Raw genomic sequence first — 24,850 nt, forward strand, 5'->3', positions numbered from 1 at the left:
AGAAGCACTCCCAAACACCTAAGTCTCCTTTCCAATAAATGTAGTTTTTGGAGCATGTTCGGCTCTTCTAGGGTAGAGCCTTGGAATTAGCCTTTCTGCATCGCCCCCTGGGGGCCAACATCATAGACACACGATTTATAGATGTGCACCTGCTGCCTCCTTGTAGCGTGAGCCATACTTGATACTGGGAGGAGCTGAAGCAGTATGCAGGAGTGTAGCACACCCAGCAACTGGTTAAATAAAGGATGACATTATTTGACTGCCACAAAATCGATGTTTGTATCAGAAAACCTCAGAATTGGATTTAAATCCCTGGTTCAGTATTTGTTGCAACTTGCATCAAGGGGAGAAACACTGGCCCAAAAACCAAGAGACCTGGTATCTATCTAGTTGTGGCTTTGACATTGACCGACAGATTACCTCCTAGGTAGAATGAAAGAGCGACAGCTCAGGCAGGCCTCGGGGGCTTGCTGAACAGGTTATCTGCAGGACTGGGCTTTGCTCCCAGGACAGCTTCCTCACCCAGCGTCTGTGTTGCTGCTCCTGGGTGTTGACCTAACATCTTGGCTGGGGGGAAAGCGGGGGAGAGCAGAAGTAGTATGGCAGGCGAGCCCCTCCCATCAGCTCTGTGCTCTCTGCGTTTCAGATGCCTGGGACCGAGGAGACCCAAGATTTGTGCGGCCCTGAGGAATCCAAGGGCAGCTCGGAAAGCCCCAAGCAGGGCGGCAGCAAGGTGAAGACCAAGAGTCGCCTTTCAGGTGAGTGGCAGCCCCTGCCTGAGGCAGCCGCTGCAGGTGCTGTGTTGGCCTCAGAGGCCTTCAGTGAGGGGAGCCCTTTTATCTCCAGAAGCCCACAAAACCATGCTGTGCTCGCTGGCCCAGGCCCCAGCGCATAACAAGCGCATTCAGTCTGGCTGCTGCCCACATGGGCACTTCTCTTTGAGTTGGAGTGGAGTGTGTGTCTGTGCTGAGGGGACGTCTCCCGAGGGGCCTTTGTTTGTGTCTGTAGGACTCCAGGCTGATAGTCTGTCTCTCAGCAAGCAGAGTGAGTGGCCAAGTCACGTTCATATACTATCAAATCTGTATCCCAGCTAGGCGGGGCAAGATAGGATGGGCTGTGGCTTTAGGAACCAAGAGATCCTGCATTCTGTACAAGGGGACTTCGAAAAGTTCACTGGAAAATGGAATTAAGGTAAATTTATGTTGGTATTAAGAAAGGCTGAACTCCATGCATGGTTTTTCCATGAACTGTTTTTTTTTTTTTTTTAAGATCCCTGATATGCAAGTATTTCAACATTTGTATACCAAAATAAATGTATCTTTTAATGGTATTTTAAAAAAAAACCTTTATTTTCACTGTATTTGAAAGAAAGAATGAGACATCTTTGCTCCTCCAGTTCACTTCCCAAATGACCACAGTGCTAGGTCTGAACCAGGTCAAAGCCAGGACCCTGGAAATCAGTCTGGCTGGCATGGACCCATGGACCCATGGAGCCATTGTCTGCTGTCTCCAGGGTATACATTAGCAGAAAGCTGATAGGAAGTAAGACAGCAGAAACTCCAACCAGGCACTTCTATCTGGGATGCCAGCATCCCAAGGGAAGAATTAACCACTGCGCCAAACACCTGCCCCTTAACTCCATTTCCTACAAAATTTTCGAGGTGCCCTCCTATTCCTTGAGATTTCCTTACAGTACCTGGCATATGGCCCAGAGAAAAACCAGTCAGCATTGAGCACGGAGGCCGTGTGCAGGAGCCACAACAAACCATGTTGTGGAGATTGAGAGCCCTGGCTGGGCTCGGAGACACCCCCAGCTGCAGCTAGCCAGGTTCTTGCATGCGTGTAAGAATACAGCCAGGTCGCAGAGGAAGAAGAGGTGCATAGAAGAGCAGGATCTACCGAAAGGCAGAGTCCACACTCAGTCTCATGGGCAACCTCGAGAGGGCACACTGCCTCCACCCAGGCTGGGGTCATCCTTGTATAGGGTAGGGGTGGTGCTCAGGGCACAGCTTCATTGAACAGCCAAAGGGGTGGGGCTGCAGCTCAGTGGTCTCCAACAAGGTGTCATGGCTCCTGGCACCTTGTGGGAGGTTGAGCTTGGCTGTGCCGAGGCTTCAGCCATGTAGAATGGACGTGGAAGACGGGTGGTGTGCATGGCCCAGGTGTCAGCCGGCTCAGCTGCTTATCCCTGCCTGATTGCATGCCTCCCTCACGTTAGAACAATTCAACAGCATTGGATCTGAATGGGGGTTAGAGCATAGATCAGTGACAAAGCAGAAGGTGACGGATGAGCCGAGGCTGGTGAGAAGTCTGAAGGGAGCTGTCATGAAGGCTTCCTGCAGCCTGAGAAACTACTGAGAGATGCACTGACGTGCTGCGTGTGTTGGGGGCCAGCAAGTCCAGGGGCACAAAGGGGCCTTCGAACCTGTGCTGGCAGAGCTGGTTAACACCTTATAATCGGTCCCCAGGGAGGGTCCCGGAGCTCAGGAAATGCAGGGACCTTTGAAAGCAGCGTGGTCACATTCCTCATTTTAAGGCTGGAACTGGAGAGGTTGAGGGAGGTCATGCAGAGCCAGGAAAAAGATCAGCCTCCCAGACAGTTCATTTTCCCTACCCTCTGACCTCCTGAGGCTCTCGGCTAGAATTTTCTTCCCCAACCTGGGGCTTTCTACCTGTAGACGTGGGAAGGGAGGCATAGCTGGGGAACCGTCCAGACACGGGACTTTGTATTCATTTGGAATGGGCAGCACATTCAGCAGCTGGGTGGTAAATGCAGGGATGCCCACTGCTTGCCCCAGATGGATGCTACCCTCTCTTCCAGTGCCTTTCCCAGACATCCAGGGCCACAACAAGGAAATGTAGCTGAGGGGAAGAAACACCTGTGTGATCAGGTTGATCATTGCAACAGCCAGCTCCACCCGCTCTGATGGGATGCACAACCTTGACAAGTGACTTGACTTCCCTGGGTCTCAGGTTTTTTTCACCTGCAAAATGAGGATTGTAAAAGACATTTATTCCAGTAAGCATGAGTGCCTTCTAAGTGCCAAGTCTCGTTGGTTAGTCCAGTTGAGAGAAAGCTAACGGTGCAGCTGCTCCAAAGTAGCCACCACATGACAGCTGCCACCGTCATCACCCTTGTCAACCATTAACGTCACGTTCATCATCATTTTCATTCTTAACGTTCTCACCTTATTCCCACTTAAGAGAGGAAGATGTTTGAATGGGCTCAGACAGAAAGCCTTCTCAAGAACTGTTGGTCCCAGTAGGAAGCAACACACATGCATACCCAGTGATAGGATCCAGAAGACTTGAGGTCTCTTGGAGTTGTGGCACTTGGCGGAGGCATCCAGAGGATGCAAGAACAAGGGTCTGTAACACTGGCAGGATTTGGTAGAATAGCAGAGGACAGATAAATGGTCTAGACTTGGGACAAAATGAACTCAAGATCACTAGGAACAATGAGGAAATATTGATTAAAGTTTTTGGCAACTGTTTTTCCTCCTTAGCTCTCTGAAAGATCCAATGTAGTCTGACAGTATAACAGTGATTCAATCCAGCAGAGATCGTCAGAATGACTGGGGAAAGGACATAGTAGGACTTGGGTGGGAGGGGACTGGTGCAGGCAGAATTGGGTGAAGCTTCAGATAGTTCAAGGGTACTTCAAAGAGTCAGCGGAGGGGCTGGTATTGTGGTGCAGCAGGTTAAGCTGCTGCTAGTCCCTGCTACAATGCTTCTGATCCAGTTTCCTGCTAATGCACCTGGGAAGGCACCGGAGGATGGTCCAAGGACTTGGGCCTCTGCCACCCATGTGGGAGACCCAGATGGAACTCCTGGCTCTTGGCTTCAGCCAAGCCCAGCCCCATCCATTGTGGCCATTTGGGGCATAAGCGGGCATATGGAAAACCTCTCTCTCTCTTTCTCTCTCACTCCCTCTTTCTGTCTGTCATTCTTCCTTTCAAGTAAATAAATTCATTTTTAAGAAAAAAAGTCTGAAGTCCATGCATAGTTTTGTCATAATACATATGCATGGATTTCAAACTTTTTTGCACCAAAATAAGCTTATCTTTTAATCCCATTTTCTGTGGGCTTTTTGAAGTACCCTCAGGTTTATATATTTCCCAGTTTTGCAAAGGAGGGGCAAGAGACAAACCCTGTCTTTTGAGAATCATCAAACAAGCGCAGCAAATTCAGAGTGGGATGGTGGGAGATAAGACCGGAAAAGCCATCTGGAGACGTGATAAAGAGGCTTAAGGAAGTGGGCCTTGATCCAGGCTGTGAAATGTGTTCGTTCACTCTAAAGACGTTTACATACAGGAGATTTTAACATGATTGTCTCCTGTAAATATGGATGTTTATTTCTTATCTCTTTAACATTAGTCCCCCTCGTGTTCACATAGCGATGTATTATCCATCAGTACTACCATACGTGGTTTCTCTCCTGTTGCTGACAAGTGCCTCCCTGTCAGCTCAAAGGGAATTTTCTTCTAATAAATCTTGTTCAGATGAGCAAGCATGCCAAAAGAGATTAATCTGCTCATGAATTATGAAGTCATGAATTATGAATGAGTGTCTGTAGAGAGGTCCCAGCCATTTCGCTAGGGTGTTGTCCAGTCTGGCTCCAAAATGACCAAAGCAGCAGCATCTGTCATTCCTTGGAATGTTCTCTGACGTTCTAACCCGAGTGTTCCCTGCCTCATCCCTCCTCTTTGGCCAACAGAGTTTCCTTTTCATTTTGGTACTGTTGATTTATCTGTGACTACCTTAGGTTTGTGGTTTTCCTTGGTTGCAGAGGAATTTCAGATGTTTAAAAACCTGCAGCACAAAATTAATACTTCACTTTTGAAAACCCAAGCCCTTATAATACTGTTATAATACTTATATAACAGTTTGCATTTTCCTAACTTTCTGTCACTAAAAACTTATCAATATATGGCCAGCACCACGGCTCACTAGGCTAATCCTCCACCTGTGGCGCCAGCACCCAGGGTTCTAATCCTGGTCTGGGCGCCGGATTCTGTCCCGGTTGCCCTTCTTCCAGGCCAGCTCTCTGCTGTGGCCCAGGAGTGCAGTGGAGGATGGCCCAAGTGCTTGGGTCCTGCACCCCATGGGAGACCAGGAAAAGCACCTGGCTCCTGGCTTCGGATTAGCGTGATGCGCCAGCCACAGCGGCCATTGGAGGGTGAACCAACGGCAAAAAGGAAAACCTTTCTCTCTGTTTCTCTCTCTCTCACTGTCCACTCTGCCTGTCAAAAAAAAAAAAAAAAAAAAGAAGGCACTATGGAGTTACTCTGTTTTGTCCCATGAAAAGCTTTCAGAGAAATTTTTAGATAGCTGAATTGAAATTTTAGGCTGTTAAATATTATATCGTTTAGGAAAACTTGATATTCCAAAGGATCTGTGTGTGTGTGTGCATAGATACACACACACACATATGCATGTACGTATATATTGTATGTAAGTAAACATTATCATGTGAATATAGTTATATTCACATGTAATTGATCTATCGCTTGAGATTAAAGTACCTTAAATTATTTTACTTTAAAGTAACATATAATATAGATTGGATAGGGGCTGGCGCTGTGGCATAGCAGGTAAAGCCACTGCTTGCAGCGCTGGCATCCCATATGGGCGCCGGTTCGAGTCCCAGCTGCTCCACTTCCAATCCAGCTCTCTGCTATGGCCCGGGAAAGCAGTAGAAGATGGCCCAAGTCCTTGGACCCCTGTACCCACGTGGGAGATCAGGAGGAAGCTCCTGATTCCTGGCTTCGGATCGGTGCAGCTCTGGCCGTTGCGGCCAATTGGGGACTAAACCAGCAGATGGAAGACCTCTGTCTGTCTGTCTGTCTCTCTGTCTCTCTCTCTGCCTCGCCTTCTCTCTAACTTTCAAAGAAAAAAAATCTTTAAGAAATATATGTAGGTTGGATATTGATAAAGCCTTTCAAAGGCATCAATTCAAAGTTTTGTAACCAGGGAACAGAAATATTAACCATAAAGGGGAAAAATGACATATTTTATGACATTAAAATTATGAACTTTTTTCCTCAAATCTTTTTTTTTTTTTTTTTTTTTTTTTTTTTTGACAGGCAGAGTGGACAGTGAGAGAGAGAGACAGAGAGAGAAAGGTCTTCCTTTTGCCGTTGGTTCACCCTCCAATGGCCGCCGCTGCAGCCGGCGCACCGCGCTGATCCGATGGCAGGAGCCAGGATCCAGGTGCTTTTCCTGGTCTCCCATGGGGTGCAGGGCCCAAGCACCTGGGCCATCCTCCACTGCACTCCCTGGCCATAGCAGAGAGCTGGCCTGGAAGAGGGGCAGCCGGGACAGAATCCGGCGCCCCAACCGGGACTAGAACCCGGTGTGCCGGCGCCACAAGGTGGAGGATTAGCCTATTGAGCCACGGCGCCGGCCCTCCTCAAATCTTTTTTTAAAATTTTATTTACTTATTTGAAAGAGTCACATAGAGGGAGAAGAAGAGGCAGAGAGAGAGAAGTCTTCCATCCGCTAGTTCACTCCCCAGGTGGCCGCAATGGCCACAGCTGCACCGATCTGAAGCCAGGAGCTTCTTCTGGGTCTCCCATGCAGGTGCAGGGGCCCAAGCACTTGGGCCATCTTTTACTGCTTTCTCGGGCCACAGCAGAGAGCTGGGTCTGAAGTGGAGCAGCTGGGACTTGAACTGGCACCCATATGGGATGCTGGCACTGCAGGCCATGGCTTTACCTGCTACGCCACAGCACCAACCCCTCATCAAGAAATCTCAAGACAGCAAAAAGGAAAGCACAGACATGGAAAACATGTTTCCGTGGAGCTCACAAAAACTTACACCTGAGATTTACTAAAAATAAACAAAACCCCCAATAAACCAATAAGGAAAAGAGAATTCCAATCAAAGAATGGGCAGGAAATTGAAAAGGCACTTAACTGTAGGGAAGGAAAATAGCCATGGCTTCTCAGCCAGCCGATGAAAATATGAAAAGAAGCTAGATCTCAGGTCTGGACATTTGGCATAGTGGCTAAGATGCCTGGGTCCCATGCAGAAGTACCTGGACTTGAGTCCTGGCTCTGCTTCCAAATCCAGCTTCCTACTAATGCTCACCCTAGTATGCAGCAGGTGATGGGTCAAGTAGATGGGTCCATGTCACTCGTGTGGGAGAACTCATGTAGGTTCGCATCTCCTAGCTTCACACCAGACCTGGCCATTGCAGGCATTTGGGAATTGAAATAGCAGGTGGGAGCTTTGTCCATCTCTGCCCCTCAAATACATAAGTTTAAAACAATTTTCAAAATGAAAGCCTAATCTCATTCATCATCAGTGAAATGCAAGTTGAAAACCACGCTGAGAGGGCCAGCACTGTGGTGCAGTGAGTTAACGCCCTGGCCTGAAGCACTGGCATCCCATATGGGCTCTGGTTCCAGACCCAGCTGCTCCACTTCTGATCCAGCTCTCTGCTGTGGCCTGGGAAAGCAGTGGAAGATGGCCCAAGTCCTTGGGCTCCTGCATCCGCATGGGAGACCCGGAAGAAGCTCCTGGATCCTGGCTCCTGGCTTCGGATCAGCACAGCTCTGGCTGTCGCGGCCAATTGGGGAGTGAACCATCAGATGGAAGACCTCCCTCCCTCTCCCTCTCTCTCCCTCTCTCTCTCTCTCTCTCTCTGCCTCTCCTCTCTCTGTGTAACTCTTTCAAATAAGTAAATAAATCTTAAAGAAAACCATACTGAGATGCCATTGTGTGTCTACCAGAATAGCTACAATAAAAGATGGACCCTTCCACGTGTGACCGGGATGGGGAAAAGCCGGAATGCATGCGTGCAGGTGCCCACTGCAGCCCAGAACCTCCACTCTGAGATGGCCTTCTGCAGAAATGATGTATGCAGGAACATTCAGTAACAGTACCTTCTGGTCCAGGGTTAGCAACCTGCATCCTGCAGCTGTGTGTGTATGACTCACAACCTAGAAACGCTTCCTACACGGTTAGTGCATCACAGAGAGAACGAATATGTATTTGGAGCCCCACAGGCTGAGAAATGTACTACCTGGACTTTACAGAACAGAAAGTTGGCTGCCCCTTATTCCAGATCCACAGCTGGAAGCGAGCCAAATGTCCATCAACGACAGAATGGATAAATGCATTGAGGGCCTTTGCTCGGTGAAATGTTATACAGAACGGGAACGCATGAACTGTTGACATACAGACTACGTGATTGAATTCACAAACAAATGCCAAGAATGAGATACAAAAAGAGTACAGATTGTGTGTGTTTATTTACATAAAGTTCAAGAACAGGCCGCAGTAACCCACTATGCTGAAAGTCGAGATCATGGTTACCCTTGGGCAAGGAGCAGCTGGGGGCACAAAGGGAGCTTTTGAGGTTCTGGTTCCTGTTCTGTTTCTTAATCGGCATGCTGGTTTTTGGTAAGTGCACTTCGTGAAATCTCACTGAACTACATACCTAGGATTTGTGTGCCTCTCTGCTGTATTTTACTATAAAGTTTATTTACAAAGTCCTCCATGGAACTGCACAGCCACAAGGTGACTCTGCCATCACTAGGGGACGTCTACTGAAAGGCTCTGGCTGTGGTTATGTCCCATCTGCCATGGCTCCGCCTTAGTGGATCAGACATGCACAGCGCTCCTTAGCCATGATGGTCACTGCAAAGACAGTTTCCTCACAGCCTGACACAGCAGCAGCCTCGACACGTAAGCCTACGCCGAGCTCAGTGGTGGGGTGTGGTGAGCTCCTGCTTTGGGTGTGTGGGACACCAAGCCCTCTGAAAACCATGTGTGTGGGCGTCAATGCGACAAGTTTATGCTATTGGGTGCTCCCTTGATGCTACTTCTGCATCAAGCCAGGTTTTTCCCCTTCTCTGTTCCAGGGGGTGTACACCGCCTAGAGTCCGTGGAGGAATATAATGAGCTGATGGTGCGGAATGGGGACCCCCGGGCCAGGATGCTGGAGGTCTCCCGAGATGGCCGGAAGCACTCCCTCCCCCAGCTGCTGGACTCTTCTGGGGCATCACAGGTCGGTCCTGGCCCAGAGGCTGCTTTCTTGCTGCCATGGGCACACTCGCTTGGTGAGGGGCAGGGGAGCATGTTTCCAGACCCTAGGCTGCCAGGATTTTTTTGTCCTTTCAAAGACCAGCAAGGCCTTCCATGTTAAGAAGAACCGCAGTTCTGTATGGGCCAGGAGTATTTGAGGCGAGAGAGAGAGAGAAGGCAAAGACAGTACACAGCATGAGGTCTACCCAGAGAGTCTAGAGGAGGTCAGGCTAATAGATGAAAATTACAGGGGAAATCCAATCCCTCATTGGACCTACTCCTCTTGATCCCCCTCCATTCTGTGTGTTTTGGAACCGAGAGTTGCTTTCAACTGCCAGGAGACAATGGCGTCTCCCGGTCTGTGGTGAACACCGCCGCCAGTTGCACGGGCGCATCGTGTGTCAGCGTCCCGACCGTGTGGGTGGTGTGGGTAAGTGTGTGTGAGTGAGGAGGCTGTGTGAGCATGCGCACACCGACGCCATGCCTGGGTCCTTCCTGTCCCTTGACTTAACCAGCCGCGATCGTAGAGGGCTGTAGATGGCAGGTGGTTAGGTCAGTAGCTCCATATTCCAGATCCTGTTCCCATCAGAGTGCTGGGCTCCACATAACCCCACGTAGGGCAGCTGCTCAGTCATGTTACCTGGCCCCCATAGGAACTGGTCTGCTAGCCAAGTTGGAGGCAGGCTGCATCTCTGTGGAACGTGTGGGCCTGAGAGGAACCAGGGGCACCACGTTCTTAGGTCTGCCATGGAGTGGAGATGGAGGAGGCAGGTATGGCAACAATACCGCACGTGAGTGCCTTGGGACTTGCAGGTGGTAGCATCCTTCAGGGTTCTGGTCAGGCCGTCTGGGCCAAGCCCCTACTTTTCGTGTATTGTGAGCATTGTACAGGGGGGCACCTGAATCTCAAAGAGATTGCCTATTTTGCTCAAGGCGGTTTGCCAGAATCTCTTCAAAGAACAGTCAGTTATGCTTCAGAATAAAGCTTCTGACCATCCCAGGAAAACAAGAAGTGTTCCTATTTCGGACACAGTGACTTATCAGGCTGTTTAGTATTGAATTCACCCAAAAGCAGCTCAAAGGCAGTGGGGCGCTGAGGAGAAGCAGAAAAACAAAACTGCACAGAGCCTGTGGAGGTGTGTCCAAACCCACCCATGGCCGGAGACAGGCAGGACCGTGGCCTGCTCCAGGTGGGGACCCACAGAGTCACGGGGGACCAGGGAGTTGCAGGAGAGTGAGGTTGTGTTTTAACTGGAGAGCAAGATCAGAGAAAATGTACTGCCTTCGCAGCCAAAGAGCTGGTGTCTGTGAGCACTGGGAAGTGGCTACTGAGAATGCCAAGTGCATGTTTTATTTTAATGCAAGCGGCTACCATATTAGACAGCTCAGGTCTAGAAATGGGGGGAGTGGGGAGGACAGAGACCCCTAGGGAGATCAGTGGAGCCTGCAGGCCATTGGTTCCTACCAGTTCCCAAAGGGGCAAGGTTGGGGAAAGAGAACATGTTCCTTTGTGAGCTCACGCACACACCTCGATGTCTGAGGGTAGAAAACCTCAGGTTTTGTCTGGCCATCTCTGTGCTGGTTTCAGGAAAAGAGTAGTAACTTTGCCAAGCCCACATCGTTTATTTAATGAGGCAGAGTCTGGGAGGCTAACATTGCTGGCAGATACTTTGTGAAACTGCAAAGTAGAATTGTTCTAAGCTGCCAGGAGGATTAAGATATCACTGAGGGCTTCTCATTTCTGCATCTGAAGGTCGTACACGCAAATTAAGGATTTAAGCTATTTTGTGATGTCTCCTTTCTCATATTAAACACAAAGTGATTTTTTGATTTATGCTAGAATAGAGACATAATTTAAGAAATCTATTATTCTAAGAAGCATAGCAAGGAGCTAGAATGTAGAGGTTCTTATTTTTCTTATAAATAGCACACCCTTCTTTCACACGAGTATGTTGTGGGTGATGAACAAGAAAGGGGGCTGGAGACTTGAGTCGCCCTGTGCCAGGAAGAACAGTGTGGCTTATGGGAAGTGTTTTATTTCCCAAATGTGAGGGATTCTACTGATGCTGCTGCCATCGCTTAGTAGGATGCTTTATGTGGAATAAGCGTTGCGTGGGTTTGTGGCTTGAGTTTTGGAAGAGACAAGGTCTTGCTCCACTTTTGAATGAGTAAGTTAAGCTTGAAACGGTGAGATACTTTCTAACCGTGATGGTGAGCTGGAGCGTGGGAGTGGAGGTAACTTCCAAGGGAGAGCCTGACTCCAGGGGGCCGCCCTGCCTCTCTGAGGCCTCCTGGTTTCTGGCTCCTGACTCCATTCCAGAGGTAGAGTCTGGAGGAAACAACACCAGTGCTTGTGGCCCCCAGGCAGCTGTGCATGTGGAGGAAGAAGGCATGGCGAGGGTTATGTCGGGGCTACTCTCCCAGTGCTGTTTCTAATGGGCTTTCTTTAAGCCAGTGGACCAGATGGACCAGTAGGACGTGGCTGGGTGACACTTGGAAAGTCGAGTGCACTTCATGCAGAGCATAAATGAGGCCACCTCTGACGGGGCTGTGTGCTGACTTGCAGGAGTACCACATCGTGAAGAAGTCGACTCGCTCCCTAAGCACCACTCAGGTGGAATCGCCTTGGCGGCTCATTCGGCCATCCGTGATCTCCATCATTGGGCTGTACAAAGAAAAAGGCAAGGTGGGCTCTTTGTGTGGACTTTTTAATCTTCCAGGTGCTGGTCAGCATATATTCTTCAGTGTAGTGAAGGTACCGAATGGCTAAGTGCAACAAATAGATCTAAGAAGGAAAAGGAGGCGGGAATGCAAGCTTTAATTTACAGCTGGTTGGTCAGCTTACCCCTTAGCCTGGTTGAGAATGACGTCTCCATTAAATACTCAGAGGGGAAGGAGGCCTTCAGTTAAATACTGTGATGAGAAGGATGCTTCAGTTAAATACTGTAATAGGAAGAATGCCTTCAGTTAAGTGGATACTTTGTATTTTATCTTTCATTATTCGATTTTACATGACATCATAAAGTACAGAAAGAGCAGTGAATTAAGTGGCCTTTGTATAAATTCAAGTGGATCCCCTGGCGGTCTCCCCTGTGGACCTTGGAGTGTGAGATGGCTGCATCCCTGTAGAGCTTGTGATGGAGGAGTCACTGCCACCTGAGTCCTAGGGCAGCGTCCAGGGCAGCGTCCAGGGCCAGGTGAACCATTGCCGTCTTCTACCTCTACTGAAAGAAAAGCAGAGCCGGCAGCCTTGGAGAATACTCCCAGTCTCCTTTGGAATGAATTTCATAGCTTCACCATTATCATAAAGAGAATAAGTGATATACAAACATCAAAATATCCACTTTGATACACAAAATGGAAATACACAAAAATAGAAAAATATGGCATCTGATTAGTATATAACTCATGACTGATTCAGTTGATCCATATGAAATCATCACTTTTGAAGGTCAGAGATTGTCAAATATTATCAGTTACATGTGTTTTGACCTCAAACTTTCTCCCTTTGATGTACTGAATGGCTGGTGCTGCACAAGTAGATATAGGGAGAAGAATGGGAATGGAATGCAAGCTTTAATTTCAGCTTCCAAGCCTGGTTGAGAATGATGTCTCCACTAAATACTAAGAGGGGAAGGAGGCCTTCAGTTAAAAACTGAAATAGGAAGTTAAATACTCAGTATCAACCAAGACTCCCATCTGCTTTGGTTGTAGGGCCTTGGCTTTAGCATTGCCGGGGGTCGGGACTGCATTCGAGGACAGATGGGGATTTTTGTCAAGACGATTTTCCCTAATGGCTCAGCTGCAGAGGATGGAAGACTTAAAGAAGGTAGGAGAACCTTCCTGGGATCCTCAGTGATAGTGAGCTCTGGGTCCATGTGAAGTTGCCCCCTCACAAGATGTGGAGTGGCACAGCCTGTAAAGCCACAGACTTGGGAATCCTGTAGACCTGGGTTGACTCTAACACTTAGATATCATGACCTTGGACAACTAATATAACCTGAGCTTCACTTTCCTGGGTTGCAAACTTGAAATGTTAATGCCTAGCTTGAAGGGTTGTTGTAAGGATTAAATAAGTTCATATGTGCAAATAAGTTGACAACTTTTATTGAGGTCTTTAAGTGACTATTTGGCTGCATGGTCCTGGATCACATTCCTTGCCTTGAAAATTCCTAAGAGTTTTTAGTCCATTCTTGCCTCTGGACTGGCATGAAGTAGAGTGAATATCTTGCTGTTGAAATCTACCACCACAGAGTTTGGTTCCTAATGAATGAAGGTTTTTTTCCCCCAAAGATTTATTTATTTGAAAGGGAGAGTTACAGAGAGGCAGAGAGAGACAGAGAGAGAAACAGGTCTTCCATCCATTGGCTCACTCCCCAAATGACCTCATTTTCCAGAGCTGGGCCAATCCGAAGCCAGGATCCAGGATTTTCTCCCAGGTCTCCCACAGGTGCAGGGGCCCAAGACCTTGGGCCATCTTCCATTGCTTTCCCAGTCCCTAGCAGAGAGCTGGATCGGAAGTGGAGCAACTACAACTTGAACTGGCACCCATATCGAATGCCAACACTTCAGGCAGCATCTTTATCCGCTATGCCACAGCACTGGCTCCATGAATGGGTTTTTGTTTTTGTTCTTTTAAGATTTATTTATTTATTTGAAAGGCAGAGTTAGAGAAAGACACAGAGAAAGAGAGAGGGGGAGGGGGGGATAATGAGAGAGTAAATATCTCCCATCTGTTGGCTCAGTCCTCAAGTGGCTGTATCAGCCAGGGCTAGGCCAAGCCAAAGCAAGGAGGCTGGAACTCCAGCCAGGTCTCCCACAAGGGTGGCAGGGATCCAGGTACTTGAGCTATCTCCCGCTGACTTCCCAGGTGCATTAGCAGAGAGCTGGATCAGAAGTAGAGCAGCCAGGACTAGCACCAGTCCCTATATGGGATGCTGGCGTCACAGCAGGTGGCTTAACCCACTGTGCCACCACACTGGACCCCAATCAATAGATTTTGTGTTCTCCATAGGACCTACCATTTTGCCACATGTAAATATACTAGACAAGTGCTCCTGAGTGCAAATTAAAATAATATTGAGGGGCTGGTGCACTGGTGTAGTGGGTGGAGCCGGTGCCTGCAGTGACAGCATCCCATATGGGCGCCGGTTCGAGTCCCGGTGCTCTGCTTCCGATCCGGCTCCAGACATTGCAGCCATCTGGGGAGTGAACCAGCAGATGGAAGGCCTCTCTGCATCTGTGTAACTCTCTGCATTTCAAATAAATAAATGAATTTTTAAAAGAATAACAATAATATTGAGGGGTAGGCAGTGGTTAAGATGCTGCTTGGGATGTGCATGCCTTAGAGTGACTGGGTCTGGGTCCCAGCACTGCCCCCAATTCTAGCTTCCTTCTTTGCACCCTAGGAAGCAGCAGTTGATGGCGCAAGTATTTCAGGCCCTACCATCCACGTGGGAGACCTGAATTAAGTTCTTGGCTCCTGCCTTCAGGCTGTTCCAGCTCCACCATCGCAGGCATTCAAGCACTAAAGCAGCAGATGGGAGATCCCACTGCTGCTGCCACTGCTCGTGTCCTCCTCCTCCCCTTTCCTCTTCCTTTTTCTTTCAGATAAATAAAATATTAAATGAATGTAAATTTTAATCATGCTGAGGTGCCAAGTTATATCTCACAAATAAAAAATCTGACAGTCGGATATTAGGTGACTATACACTTGTCCCATCCTCAGTAAAGAGTAGCAGTGAGACTTCAGCCCACTCTTCTGATCCCTGTTCAGTTGTGTCCCCATCTCACTCACTACCCTATTTAAGTACAAGAGGTCGAGCTCACCACTCGGTCTTCCTTCTTGAACCTGTCAGGATACTTGGAAAAAAAGATTTGGGTAGGCCAAGGGAGGTGCAGACACAGTAGCTCCTTTTAATAAGGAGAGGATTTTGTTAAGTATGTATGTGCACATCTGTATATTTGCATTGCAACAGCTACCTGATTAAGGCTATCTCCTTTTCGACAGCAAAATTACGTGATGTGACTAAATCAGAATTTCCTCGTTACCTTCAAAAATGCTGTGACTGTTTGGAACAGTTGACCCCAACTCTCGATGCTGTTGTTATGCCACCCTTTTCTGCTCTGACTGATGAGAGTGAATTGGAGTGTCTCTCTCAGGACTGTGGGGCACAGCAGAGAGGCCTGCACGCTGATGCTAGGATGTGGCCAGCCTTCCTACTTCCGTAGCAGGGGATGTACGTCTCTTAGAGGAAGGGTTAACTCCCAGGTGGAGTTTGTGTCTAGTTTCAGAACAACATAAAATTCTAGCAGAGCTTTCTTATAATGAATGTGCCATGTGTTCACCTGATTGAAATTCATCCTGCAAGGCTGGTAGAATGGAGCAGAATGGAGGGGAAAAATCAATAGTAAGGAAAGGTTAATAACATTTGATTCTCCTAAATACTGTTTTCTCATGTGTGCTCATTTACAAGAAATGAAAGGCACTGGAATGGATTTTCAACCTGTTGAGTGATACGCCTTTTAAAAATCCTGTATAAATTTTAAGAGTATGAGCAATCATTTTAATGTTTTTCTCCTTTTCCCACGTGAAAACAGCCCAAAAACATAAACTTTCTTGTCTAATTGAGTAATTGGTTATGCCAGGTGATTTTAAACAGAGACCTTTTTTTTCCCACTTACTTTATAACTTCTGCAGTTGCATTAAAGAGAGGAAGTATAGCAAGCGTGTGGGGCCAGGGGATGGCCAACGTTGTGGCCCAGTGGATTAAGCCGTTACTTGGAGCACAAGTCTTGCCTATCAGGGCACCAGCTCAAGTCCTGGCTGCTCCACTCCCAATCCAGTGCCCCACTAATGCACCTGGGAAAGCAGCAGATGATGGCCCAGGTACTTGGGCCCCTGCCACCCATGTGCAAGACCTGGACAGAGCTCCCAGCTCTTGGCTTTGACCTGGCCTAGGCCTGGCCATTGCAGCCATTTGGAGAGTGAACCAACAGATGTAAGATCTCCCTCTCCCTACTCCTCCTCCCCTCCACAACCCCCTGTGCCCCTCCCTCTCTGTCCTTCTGCCTTTCAAGTAAATAAATAAATCTTTGAAAAAATATATGGGCCATTGCTACATTTTTGTAACTCATGTAAGAGGATTCCTTTAAGCACATACACAAGGTGCTGGAGGGGCTGACTGTGTGAGGTGCAAATGCGTAGCTCTGCCCTTGGCTACAAGTGCACCAAAGCATCCTGTACTGCACTGCTGGGCAGTGTTCATTGGCTCTTCTCCCTGGGGCATCTTTGTAGTGTTCCTGAAGAACTGTTATTCCAAAAAGCAGCCCATGTCACCAGTGTGCAAACCAGAAATGGACGGTGATGCTCCACCAGGGTACCTGAGCCCTTTTGCATTCCCAGAAGACACCATCAGCAGCTTGGGAAATGACCTGACTCTGCCTTCTTGGGGCTGAAGCTGATGGGGTAGCCAGGGAAGGGCTGGAGGATGTGTGTGTGCATGCACACACCTTGTAATTTGAGATAGTAACTTGCCAGCTTCATGGTGGAGAATCTGGGGCCATATTAGTAAGAGCAGACATCTAGATACTTGCTAGAGCTAGAGCCACCATCTCTTTAAAAAAATTTTTTTTATTTGAAAGAGTTTCACAGAGAGAGAAGGAGAGGCAGAGAGAGAGAGGTCTTCCATCCATTGGTTCACTCCCCAACTGGCCACAATGGCCAGAACTGCGCTCCAAGGCCAGGAGCCAGGCGCTTTCACCGGGTCTCCCAGTTAGGTGCAGGGGCCCAAGGACTTGGGCCATCTTCCACTGCTTTCCCAGGCCAGAGCAGAGAGCTAGATCGGAAATGGAACAGCCGGGACTCGAACCGGCATCCATATGGGATGCCGGCACTGCAGGCGGTGGTTTTACTCGCCACGCCACAGCACCAGCCCCACCACCATCTCTTAATACTATCTCAGCAAGTGTTGTATGTCTACCATTAAAACCATCTTCCATGCAGTGTGATGGTTCACGGGGCTCTGGGGCTTGTCTTTCTGAGGATATGGGAGTGGTTTCTCAAATGTGATATGTGTGTTCCTGCTTCGTTGCCAGTAGGGTAAAGTTTTTTTTAAAACACTAGGAAGGGAGCCTTGGAACTCAGTTTGTGCAGTTTTATCTCTACGTAGAACATCTGTTGTCAAACTTGGAAATGGCCAAAGAATCAGATCTGGATGCTTCCCATGGTCGTGTTCCTGGAAGATTAAAGTGCAGAATTATTGCAAACGAATGTGTCATCGATAATTGTCCCATTTTGTGCCATGCCTGAGAGCTGGGCTGAAGAAAGTGGATTAGAACAATAAAAGTCATTTGATAAGGTGGTGAATCAGGGACCATATGGTATCCCATTCTGGGCCTGTCTGAGCAGTGAGATTCCAGTAAATTAAAACTTAATGTAATTCTCATATTTGCTTGCTAGGGGATGAAATCCTAGATGTAAATGGAATACCGATCAAGGGCTTGACGTTCCAAGAAGCCATTCATACCTTCAAGGTAACAACATTCTTATCGATCTCTTTTATCCTCTGGGTCTTCTCTCTCTATTTCCTTCTGGTGTGGGTTCGGTGGGAACTCTTTCACCCTGGAGATAGGGACAGTCTGAAGATCATAGCCACCTGCCTTCTTGTATCCGCAGCAAATCCGGAGCGGACTGTTCGTCTTAACGGTGCGCACAAAGTTACTGAGCCCCAGCCTCACGCCCTGCTCAACGCCCACACACATGAGCAGATCCAGCTCCCCCAACTTCAACACCAGCCCGGTGACGGTGGTGGGAGGTCCGGAGGAAGGCGGTTCTTTGTCCCTGGGCCGGAAGGCCCCTGGACCCAAGGACAGGATCGTCATGGAAGTGACCCTCAACAAAGGTGATACCCGCGGCTCCTCGCTTCCTCTGCATTCTCTTGAATAGCAGTGTGGCATCTGTTCTTGGGGGGATTTTCCTTTTCCTAACTTTTCTGTGAAGTGTCCCTTGGGAACCATGTGCTAGCCATGACAGCGGTGGTGTTCCCTAAATGGACAATGGGCTTGAAAGTAGAGATCTTTGGTCACTTTTTGACACAAATGAAGGGAAGTTACCAATGTGCAGAGCTCTCCATGCTCTTGCTAGAGGAACCACTGTGTGGCAGAGACGCGCGTTAAAGACGTCATTACCAGCACCAGTGGGTGAGCGCCGAATCTTACTACTTTACATCTTCGTGCCCTTGCTCTCCCTACTGACTGTAGAAATATGATGAACAAGTAAGTAACAGATAACCAAGATATTAGTCACTACAAGGAAAGGCAAAAAAAAAAAAAAAAAAAAAAAAAAAAAAAAAAAAAAAAACCTAAAAAGCTGGATATCCAAGATACAAATATTGCCTGCCTGCACCCTGCTGCTCTGCTTACTCCTAGAGTTATTTCAGGAGGCTTATCTGACTGAGCCAGGAGTGGCCCGTGGAGTCGCTCACCACCCGAAGTTACCCCAGCGTTCACCCGGGCACTCATTTCTTTAACAGAATCTAGCAGGGCTGACAGAGAAAAGCAGGGGTTTACGTTCTGATGTGGTCCAACAGTGAATGGCCCTTGGTCTGAATAGAGGTCGATGCCCTTTGAGATCTGTTACTCCGCTGTTTTTCTGGCGACTGTGTAATTGTTGGTTTTGCTTTCTTTAAACGCTGCCTCCCACAGAGCCACGAGTTGGACTCGGCATTGGTGCCTGCTGCCTGGCTCTAGAAAACAGCCCTCCAGGCATCTACATCCACAGCCTGGCACCTGGATCCGTGGCCAAGATGGAGAGCAACCTGAGGTTTGTTGTAGCCCGGACAGGGCAGGTTCCAACGTGTTACGAGGATGTGAGGACACACACGGGTAGCTGCACTCTCGCGTTCCTCAGAAGGACGCTGAATCTTGTATTTCCAGTAACATAGCTAGGGTTACTATGAATAGCTTCTCCAAAAATGCAAAGCTGTGAGAGGTGAAATCAGGTTGAATCAGAGAACCCTGGATCTTGGCTTCTTTGCTTTGGACTGTGTGAACTCTCAAGTTCAGTTTCAAAATACAACTCTGTGTAGATACCTGATTGTCTCAATATTTTCTTCCACTTGTATCGTCTCTGCAAAATTCACACTGAGATTCAGAAACTGCTCGTAATGGCTCAAAACTCAGGGATGCAAGAGTCCTGGAATCATGACCTTTCGTGGGAGGCCATTCTTAGGAAGCGGTCTTTCTCAGACCTTCCATTGCGTTCATCCCTGTTTGAGTAGTGGCATCTAGGAGCCTAAGGTCTGAAATCGCCAAGTCTGATTGCTTAACCCGGAGAGCTGTGTCAGAGCGTGGATATTCTGTTTATACAAGACACGTCTAGCTCTTCTCTTAGATAGTCACAGAAGTGAGCTGGTGTCCCCCTAAACGTCACAGGAATGCGCACGTATTGCGCAGAGCGCTCTGTGCAAACACTGTCGTCTGTCTTCTCTTTAAGCTCCCAGGTTTTTCAGCAGTTAGGGAATTGTCAAAATGCTATTTGTTGAGATTGCCATTTTTGGGCCCTGTGAATAGATTATATTAATGTTTTTAGTTAATCATCAGAATAAATTTCCATTTGAAAAAAAGAATGCTAGCAGAGCATCCAAAGTACATTAAAGAAAATATACTTTTAGAACTCCAGGGAAAAAATCCTTTAATGACATCCCAAGATGATGTTTCTTTCTTGAATGGTTCCATATGTCTGGAGCCTGCCAAATGAACATTCTTCAAACCCCATATAAAGAGTCTTTGTTCTCTCCTGCCGAGTTCTCTCCCTAGAATTTCAACTCAGTATGGGCAACTTGTCCCTAATTTCTCATTTGCTCAAATTTGAAATGTTTTTACAAATTCTTGAGTAACCTTTGGGCTTCAGATATTTCCTCCCTAAATTACATTACAAGAATCACTTCAAGATGGTAGGAAGGAAAGAAAAATGATGCTGGTCGGAGGGGCTGTCCTGTGATGGTGAAGAATCGGACACACCTGAGCTAGTGCAACATCGTGGGACACCACAGTGACCACTCTGTGCCGGTGGCCCTGTCTACTTTGATCTATTAAAAGCACTCCATAGATTGCTCGGTAGTGCGCCTGGCCTACCGTGTGTGCTCAAGAAATGGTAGCCCTCATTGTTGTCTTTATTCTCAGTTTTATTTTACTTTACTACTTACTATAGCTAATATGCATGATCGCTTTTGGCAGTGTAAAATCTGATGTGTTCACATGAATGTATTCATTTTTTACCTGTATGCAAAGATGAAAGGAGATCATTTACCTCTTTAAAGTATTCAGAAAAGATATCACATATTACAAATCTTTCCTAGAAAGCAAGCATTTTGTAGCTTGTAAAAAGCTAACTGTGGAGTGGGCATTGTGGCATAGCAGGTTAAGCCACTGCTTGGCATGCCCACATCCCAAATTAGAGTGCTGTTTCGAGTCCCAGCTACCCCACTTCCTATCCCATGTTATCCTGGGAGTCACAGAGGATGGCCCAAGTATTTGGATCCCCGCCACCCCTATGGGAGATCCAGATGGATAGCTGTGCTCCTGACCTTGGCCTGGCCCAGCCCTAGCTGTTACAGTTGTTTGGGGAGTGAGCCAGCACGTGGAAAGTCTCTCCCTGCCCCCCTACCCCGCCCATCTTTCTCTCTTCCTCTCTCAAGCAAACTGTTAACTCAGAACGTTGACTGTGTTGCCTTCCCACCTTCCCCAGCCGCGGCGATCAGATCCTGGAAGTAAACTCCGTCAACGTGCGCCACGCTGCTTTAAGCAAAGTCCACTCCATCTTGAGCAAGTGCCCCCCAGGACCCGTTCGCCTTGTCATCGGCCGGCACCCAAATCCCAAGGTGAAGTAGTTCCTGCTGTTCTGATGGTGGGGAGCTGGCACACACTCTAAGGGGACACGCACTCTTCCCTGAGACACTTTGCCCAGCTGGGGATAGGAGTCAGCCGGTGGCCGATACCCATGGGAAACGAATCTGTGATCCAGACGTTGTCATCTTCGCACTCTCGGATACTGTATTAGAAAATGCTGGCAGTGTTGTCTGGTGAATTGAAAAGGTGACCTGGTGGGAGGTGGGAATGCTGGATTCTGAGGAACCAGCCCTGGCTGTTGGATCACTGGCGAGATACTGACTCTCTCTGGCTTTCTGCATCCAGACACCGAGAGTGTTGGGCTGCGTGGTCATGACCCTTTGAGGTTCAGGATAAGAAATCACTTTTTACCACAATCGTTCATTTACCCACATTAGGAATAATCTCAGCTTTAAAGTTAATGCTAATTAATTCATTTTTCCAACAGGCTCAGTGGGTTTTAACCATCCTTCAAGTAAGAAATGAAAGTGTGTCGTGACTGAAATAGTATAAAAATAAATTTCTATAGTAGTTGAAAAGATGACTAGAATTTAATTCAAATGTGGAGAATATATCTAAGTCACTTAAACAAGGATCTGTATTTGCATTTCTATAGAATTTCTATCAGACAAAGTTTATAGACACTCTTAAAGGGAAAATAAAGTCTTCAGATATAAGGTGGAACATGTCCTTCTTAATGTCCACTTAATTCTCTGAGCAAAGAAAATGCCAATTCGTCTTAATAAATATGGATCTCACTCAACTTAAATAAATGAGAATGAGATGCACTCTAGCTTGTGCAAGCCTGTTCCTTCTTTGCAAATGATACTGTGGATTTTGCTTCCATCCAAACTGGGGGAAAACAAAGCCTGCCATTTTGAATAAACTATAATGAAGAAGTTATTTGTGAAGTTTAGTCAATGTCATAAAGAACCAAGATCTCAAGACTCAAGTTTTTCATTCACGCTAGACCTTTTCTATTAGTTACTCACATAGATGTTCTTGAATCTGCCTGAGGAGCATCAACGCACATTGCAATCCTGCTGATCACGACATGGAGCTTCCAGACCCGTTTGCCAACGCTGCTTTGGCTTGTCCTGCTAAAGGCGTGTTCTGAAAACAGGAGTCCTTCCTTGGCTTTCTGATGTGCACAGCCTCATGGGACGGAAGAGGAACTATGTGTGATTGTACCTAAGCAGCAGATAACTGTAGCTCATTCCGCTTAGGATTGTGAAGCCGCTCATCTAGGCTTCTGCTGAGAATGAACTGTTAAATGACCTTTTCCTACTTTTAAGTTGTACTTGGTAGTGAAGAGGGAAGATCCTTCAAGTCCAACATAAACAGCTCAGCTGTAGCTACCAGCAGCCCATGAGGACCTGGTACTGAACAAAAGAGGCAGGGACCCCGAGGAGGCTCTGGGGGCAGTTGGGTTGGGTGCAGGGGCTAGGAAGCAGGCAGGCCAGCCTCCATCCCGATAATGGGATTCAGATTGGCAACCTGGTCCTCTATCAAACTCATTGCCTAAGCATTTATCAAACTTCCGGTGGGTACCAGGCAATGTCAACACCCTAGAGCTACAGAGATGAATTAGAACATATCAAGGAACTTAAAATCTTCACCTGAAGTGCACCAGCCTTCTCAAAGACTTGGCGAAGTAAATAAATTTGGGGATATATATGCATTTATGATCAGAGCCAATAGCTTATATCTAATTCATGGCCTACAGAGTGTCACCATTTTGATAGGGTGTAAGGACACTCTTGTTATCAGATGGGTGAAAGAAGAGACCCAGTTTAAAGAGAGGTCTGAGCATCATATGTCTGTAATTGAGGCCCAAGAGACCACTCATAACCGTAAGCCTGAATCACTGGCCCCAGCTTGCATTTGGTTTTGATGCTGCTGTACTTGTGCAGTTATTGTTAATTGAAGCTAACCACAGGACCCTTGGAGTTCAACTCAGCTCACTTGAGCACTAAGTTCTTTTTGCTGTTGTTTTGAGAACTTGATAGGAAATTCCACAGAAATTAGTTTGTGTCTCACATTGTGATCAGATGATACTTAACAATACATTTTGTTAATGTAACCTTTTAGCAACCCAAAGCACCCATTAAGCATGTTAGCTCCTATATGTGCCTGTCATATGGTCCTGGCTTTTGTATTATTTGTCGTCTTATTTGATTATATCCTCAATGGTCCCAGGCTGCTGCGCTTTATGGACTTGTGGGCCATTTCAAGAGTCATAATTCTATGACGAGAGATTTATGGGGTGCCGCACGTGCCACATCTGAGCTTTCTCGATGGCATCATCTTTAGACTGTCAGACATTGTTGATTGAGCTGGTCTACCCCAGTTCAACCAAGCACCGTCAAGCAGTGAGTGACTCCATGTCCCGTTTGAGGATGCCAACATCAGCAACGATGCCTGGCCAAAGGTCCCCCCTGGACTAATTGAAAGTCTACTCCGCTGTTTTTCCACATTGCTTTATCTGCCTGCATTCTCAGAAATGTGTTTTAAAAATTGTTTCATAGTAGCCGTAATATAAACTCAAGACCTGCTTCCACTTTTTTTCCATCTTCTTCCTACTGTCACTCGCTGTTTTTCTCCTTTTGGTTCACTGCTTCTGCTGCCTTCTCGCAGGGCTGGTTCTGCCTTGTGCCGTTGCCATCCCTGTGGCTGTCTGTCTCTCACACCATTATGCCTAGTGTTACAGCTACAGTCATTCTGAGCTCCTTCCTCCAGGGTCTCCACTTGGACTGTAGCTCCCCCATCACCTCCTCTCACCCTCGGAAGCAGCCCAATAGCTGTGGCTGACCAAATACATCCCTCAGCAACATGATAGAGAATTAAGATTTCAGCGGTTTGCAGTCACTGGCTTCGAGGCATGTCTGACTTCAAAGTCTTTTCCAGCATACCACGGGTCAGGATTTGTTCAGAGGTCCCGTCCGCTCAACCCAAAAGCATGTGCTTCCTTTGCCAAGACAATCAAACATCAGAACGGCATCTCAGTACAAAGCCTCACCACCCTGACGGGCCGGTGGGCTGCACTCCTGTCGGTGTGCAGGTGGCTTCACGTTCCCAGCTGCAGTAAAATGGCCTCGGCGATAGCGCTGGAGGTGCGGCCAACGAAACCAAGGCTCAGTATTTGACTGCCTCGCACATTTCCTCCTAGGTAAACACGGGGTTCTTAGTGGTAACATCATTCCCTATTTTGCTTTGGGTCAAGATTCCATTTGATGTTTAATGTATTTTTGTACCTCTTATCCAGGCCTTACGTGCCAATAGTACGTTTTGGTACTGAATGTATGTGCTGCTTTCGTTTTCGTGTGGTTCCAAGAGAAATACCACAAGGGTTTTCTTTTCTTCTGTTTCTCATAACGTCTGCAGCGTTGGCTGCCCACTTGGTGTATTCAAACCTTCCAGGTCTAGACAGGCTAAGGTTTGGACTTGCTAGGGTAGCAACTTCTAGCTTATGTTAAGTAAAAGTAAGTAATAATAGTTCATTTTCCTCCCACTCAGAAAAACAATTGCAAATAGTGAAAGTCTAGTATCAAGAAAAATAACAACCATGGTTTAAAATTATATTTTCCCTGGCTCATTTGTAGCTAATTATTCTTTGCTTTGTGGACAGTGTGTGTATGTAGGGATCAGGATCAGTATGTAGGCCTGTGTGCATGCACAGATGTGGCCATATTTTATTTCTGATGAAGCCTGCAATAAAGTATTACCCAAAGGCTGGGATGTTTCTATCAGGTTAAAATGTAATGTTGAAGCCAGCGCCGCGGCTCAATAGGCTAATCCTCTGCCTTACGGCACCAGCACACCGGGTTCTAGTCCCGGTCGGGGCGCTGGATTCCATCCCAGTTGCCCCTCTTCCAGGCCAGCTCTCTGCTGTGGCCCGGGAGTGCAGTGGAGGATGGCCCAAGTGCT

The 24,850-nt window shown here is 47.4% G+C and overlaps 1 protein-coding gene across 12 annotated transcripts in view; it reads left to right on the plus strand.

Moving 5' to 3' along the window:
• The window catches only part of PDZD2 (PDZ domain containing 2), a 405,849-nt gene that overhangs the window by 345,546 nt on the left and 35,453 nt on the right, over window positions 1–24,850 (plus strand). For all 12 annotated transcript variants that reach the window (XM_017344664.3, XM_051853842.2, XM_070056619.1 and 9 more), the window contains 8 exons: window positions 647–758; window positions 8,872–9,017; window positions 11,601–11,720; window positions 12,749–12,863; window positions 17,496–17,569; window positions 17,712–17,937; window positions 18,740–18,857; window positions 20,784–20,916. In XM_017344664.3, the coding sequence (XP_017200153.3) occupies window positions 647–758; window positions 8,872–9,017; window positions 11,601–11,720; window positions 12,749–12,863; window positions 17,496–17,569; window positions 17,712–17,937; window positions 18,740–18,857; window positions 20,784–20,916 (1,044 nt within the window). The remainder of the gene's footprint in view (window positions 1–646; window positions 759–8,871; window positions 9,018–11,600; window positions 11,721–12,748; window positions 12,864–17,495; window positions 17,570–17,711; window positions 17,938–18,739; window positions 18,858–20,783; window positions 20,917–24,850) is intronic.

The sequence above is a fragment of the Oryctolagus cuniculus genome, chromosome 14 (assembly GCF_964237555.1).
Source record: "Oryctolagus cuniculus chromosome 14, mOryCun1.1, whole genome shotgun sequence".
NCBI lineage: Eukaryota > Metazoa > Chordata > Mammalia > Lagomorpha > Leporidae > Oryctolagus > Oryctolagus cuniculus.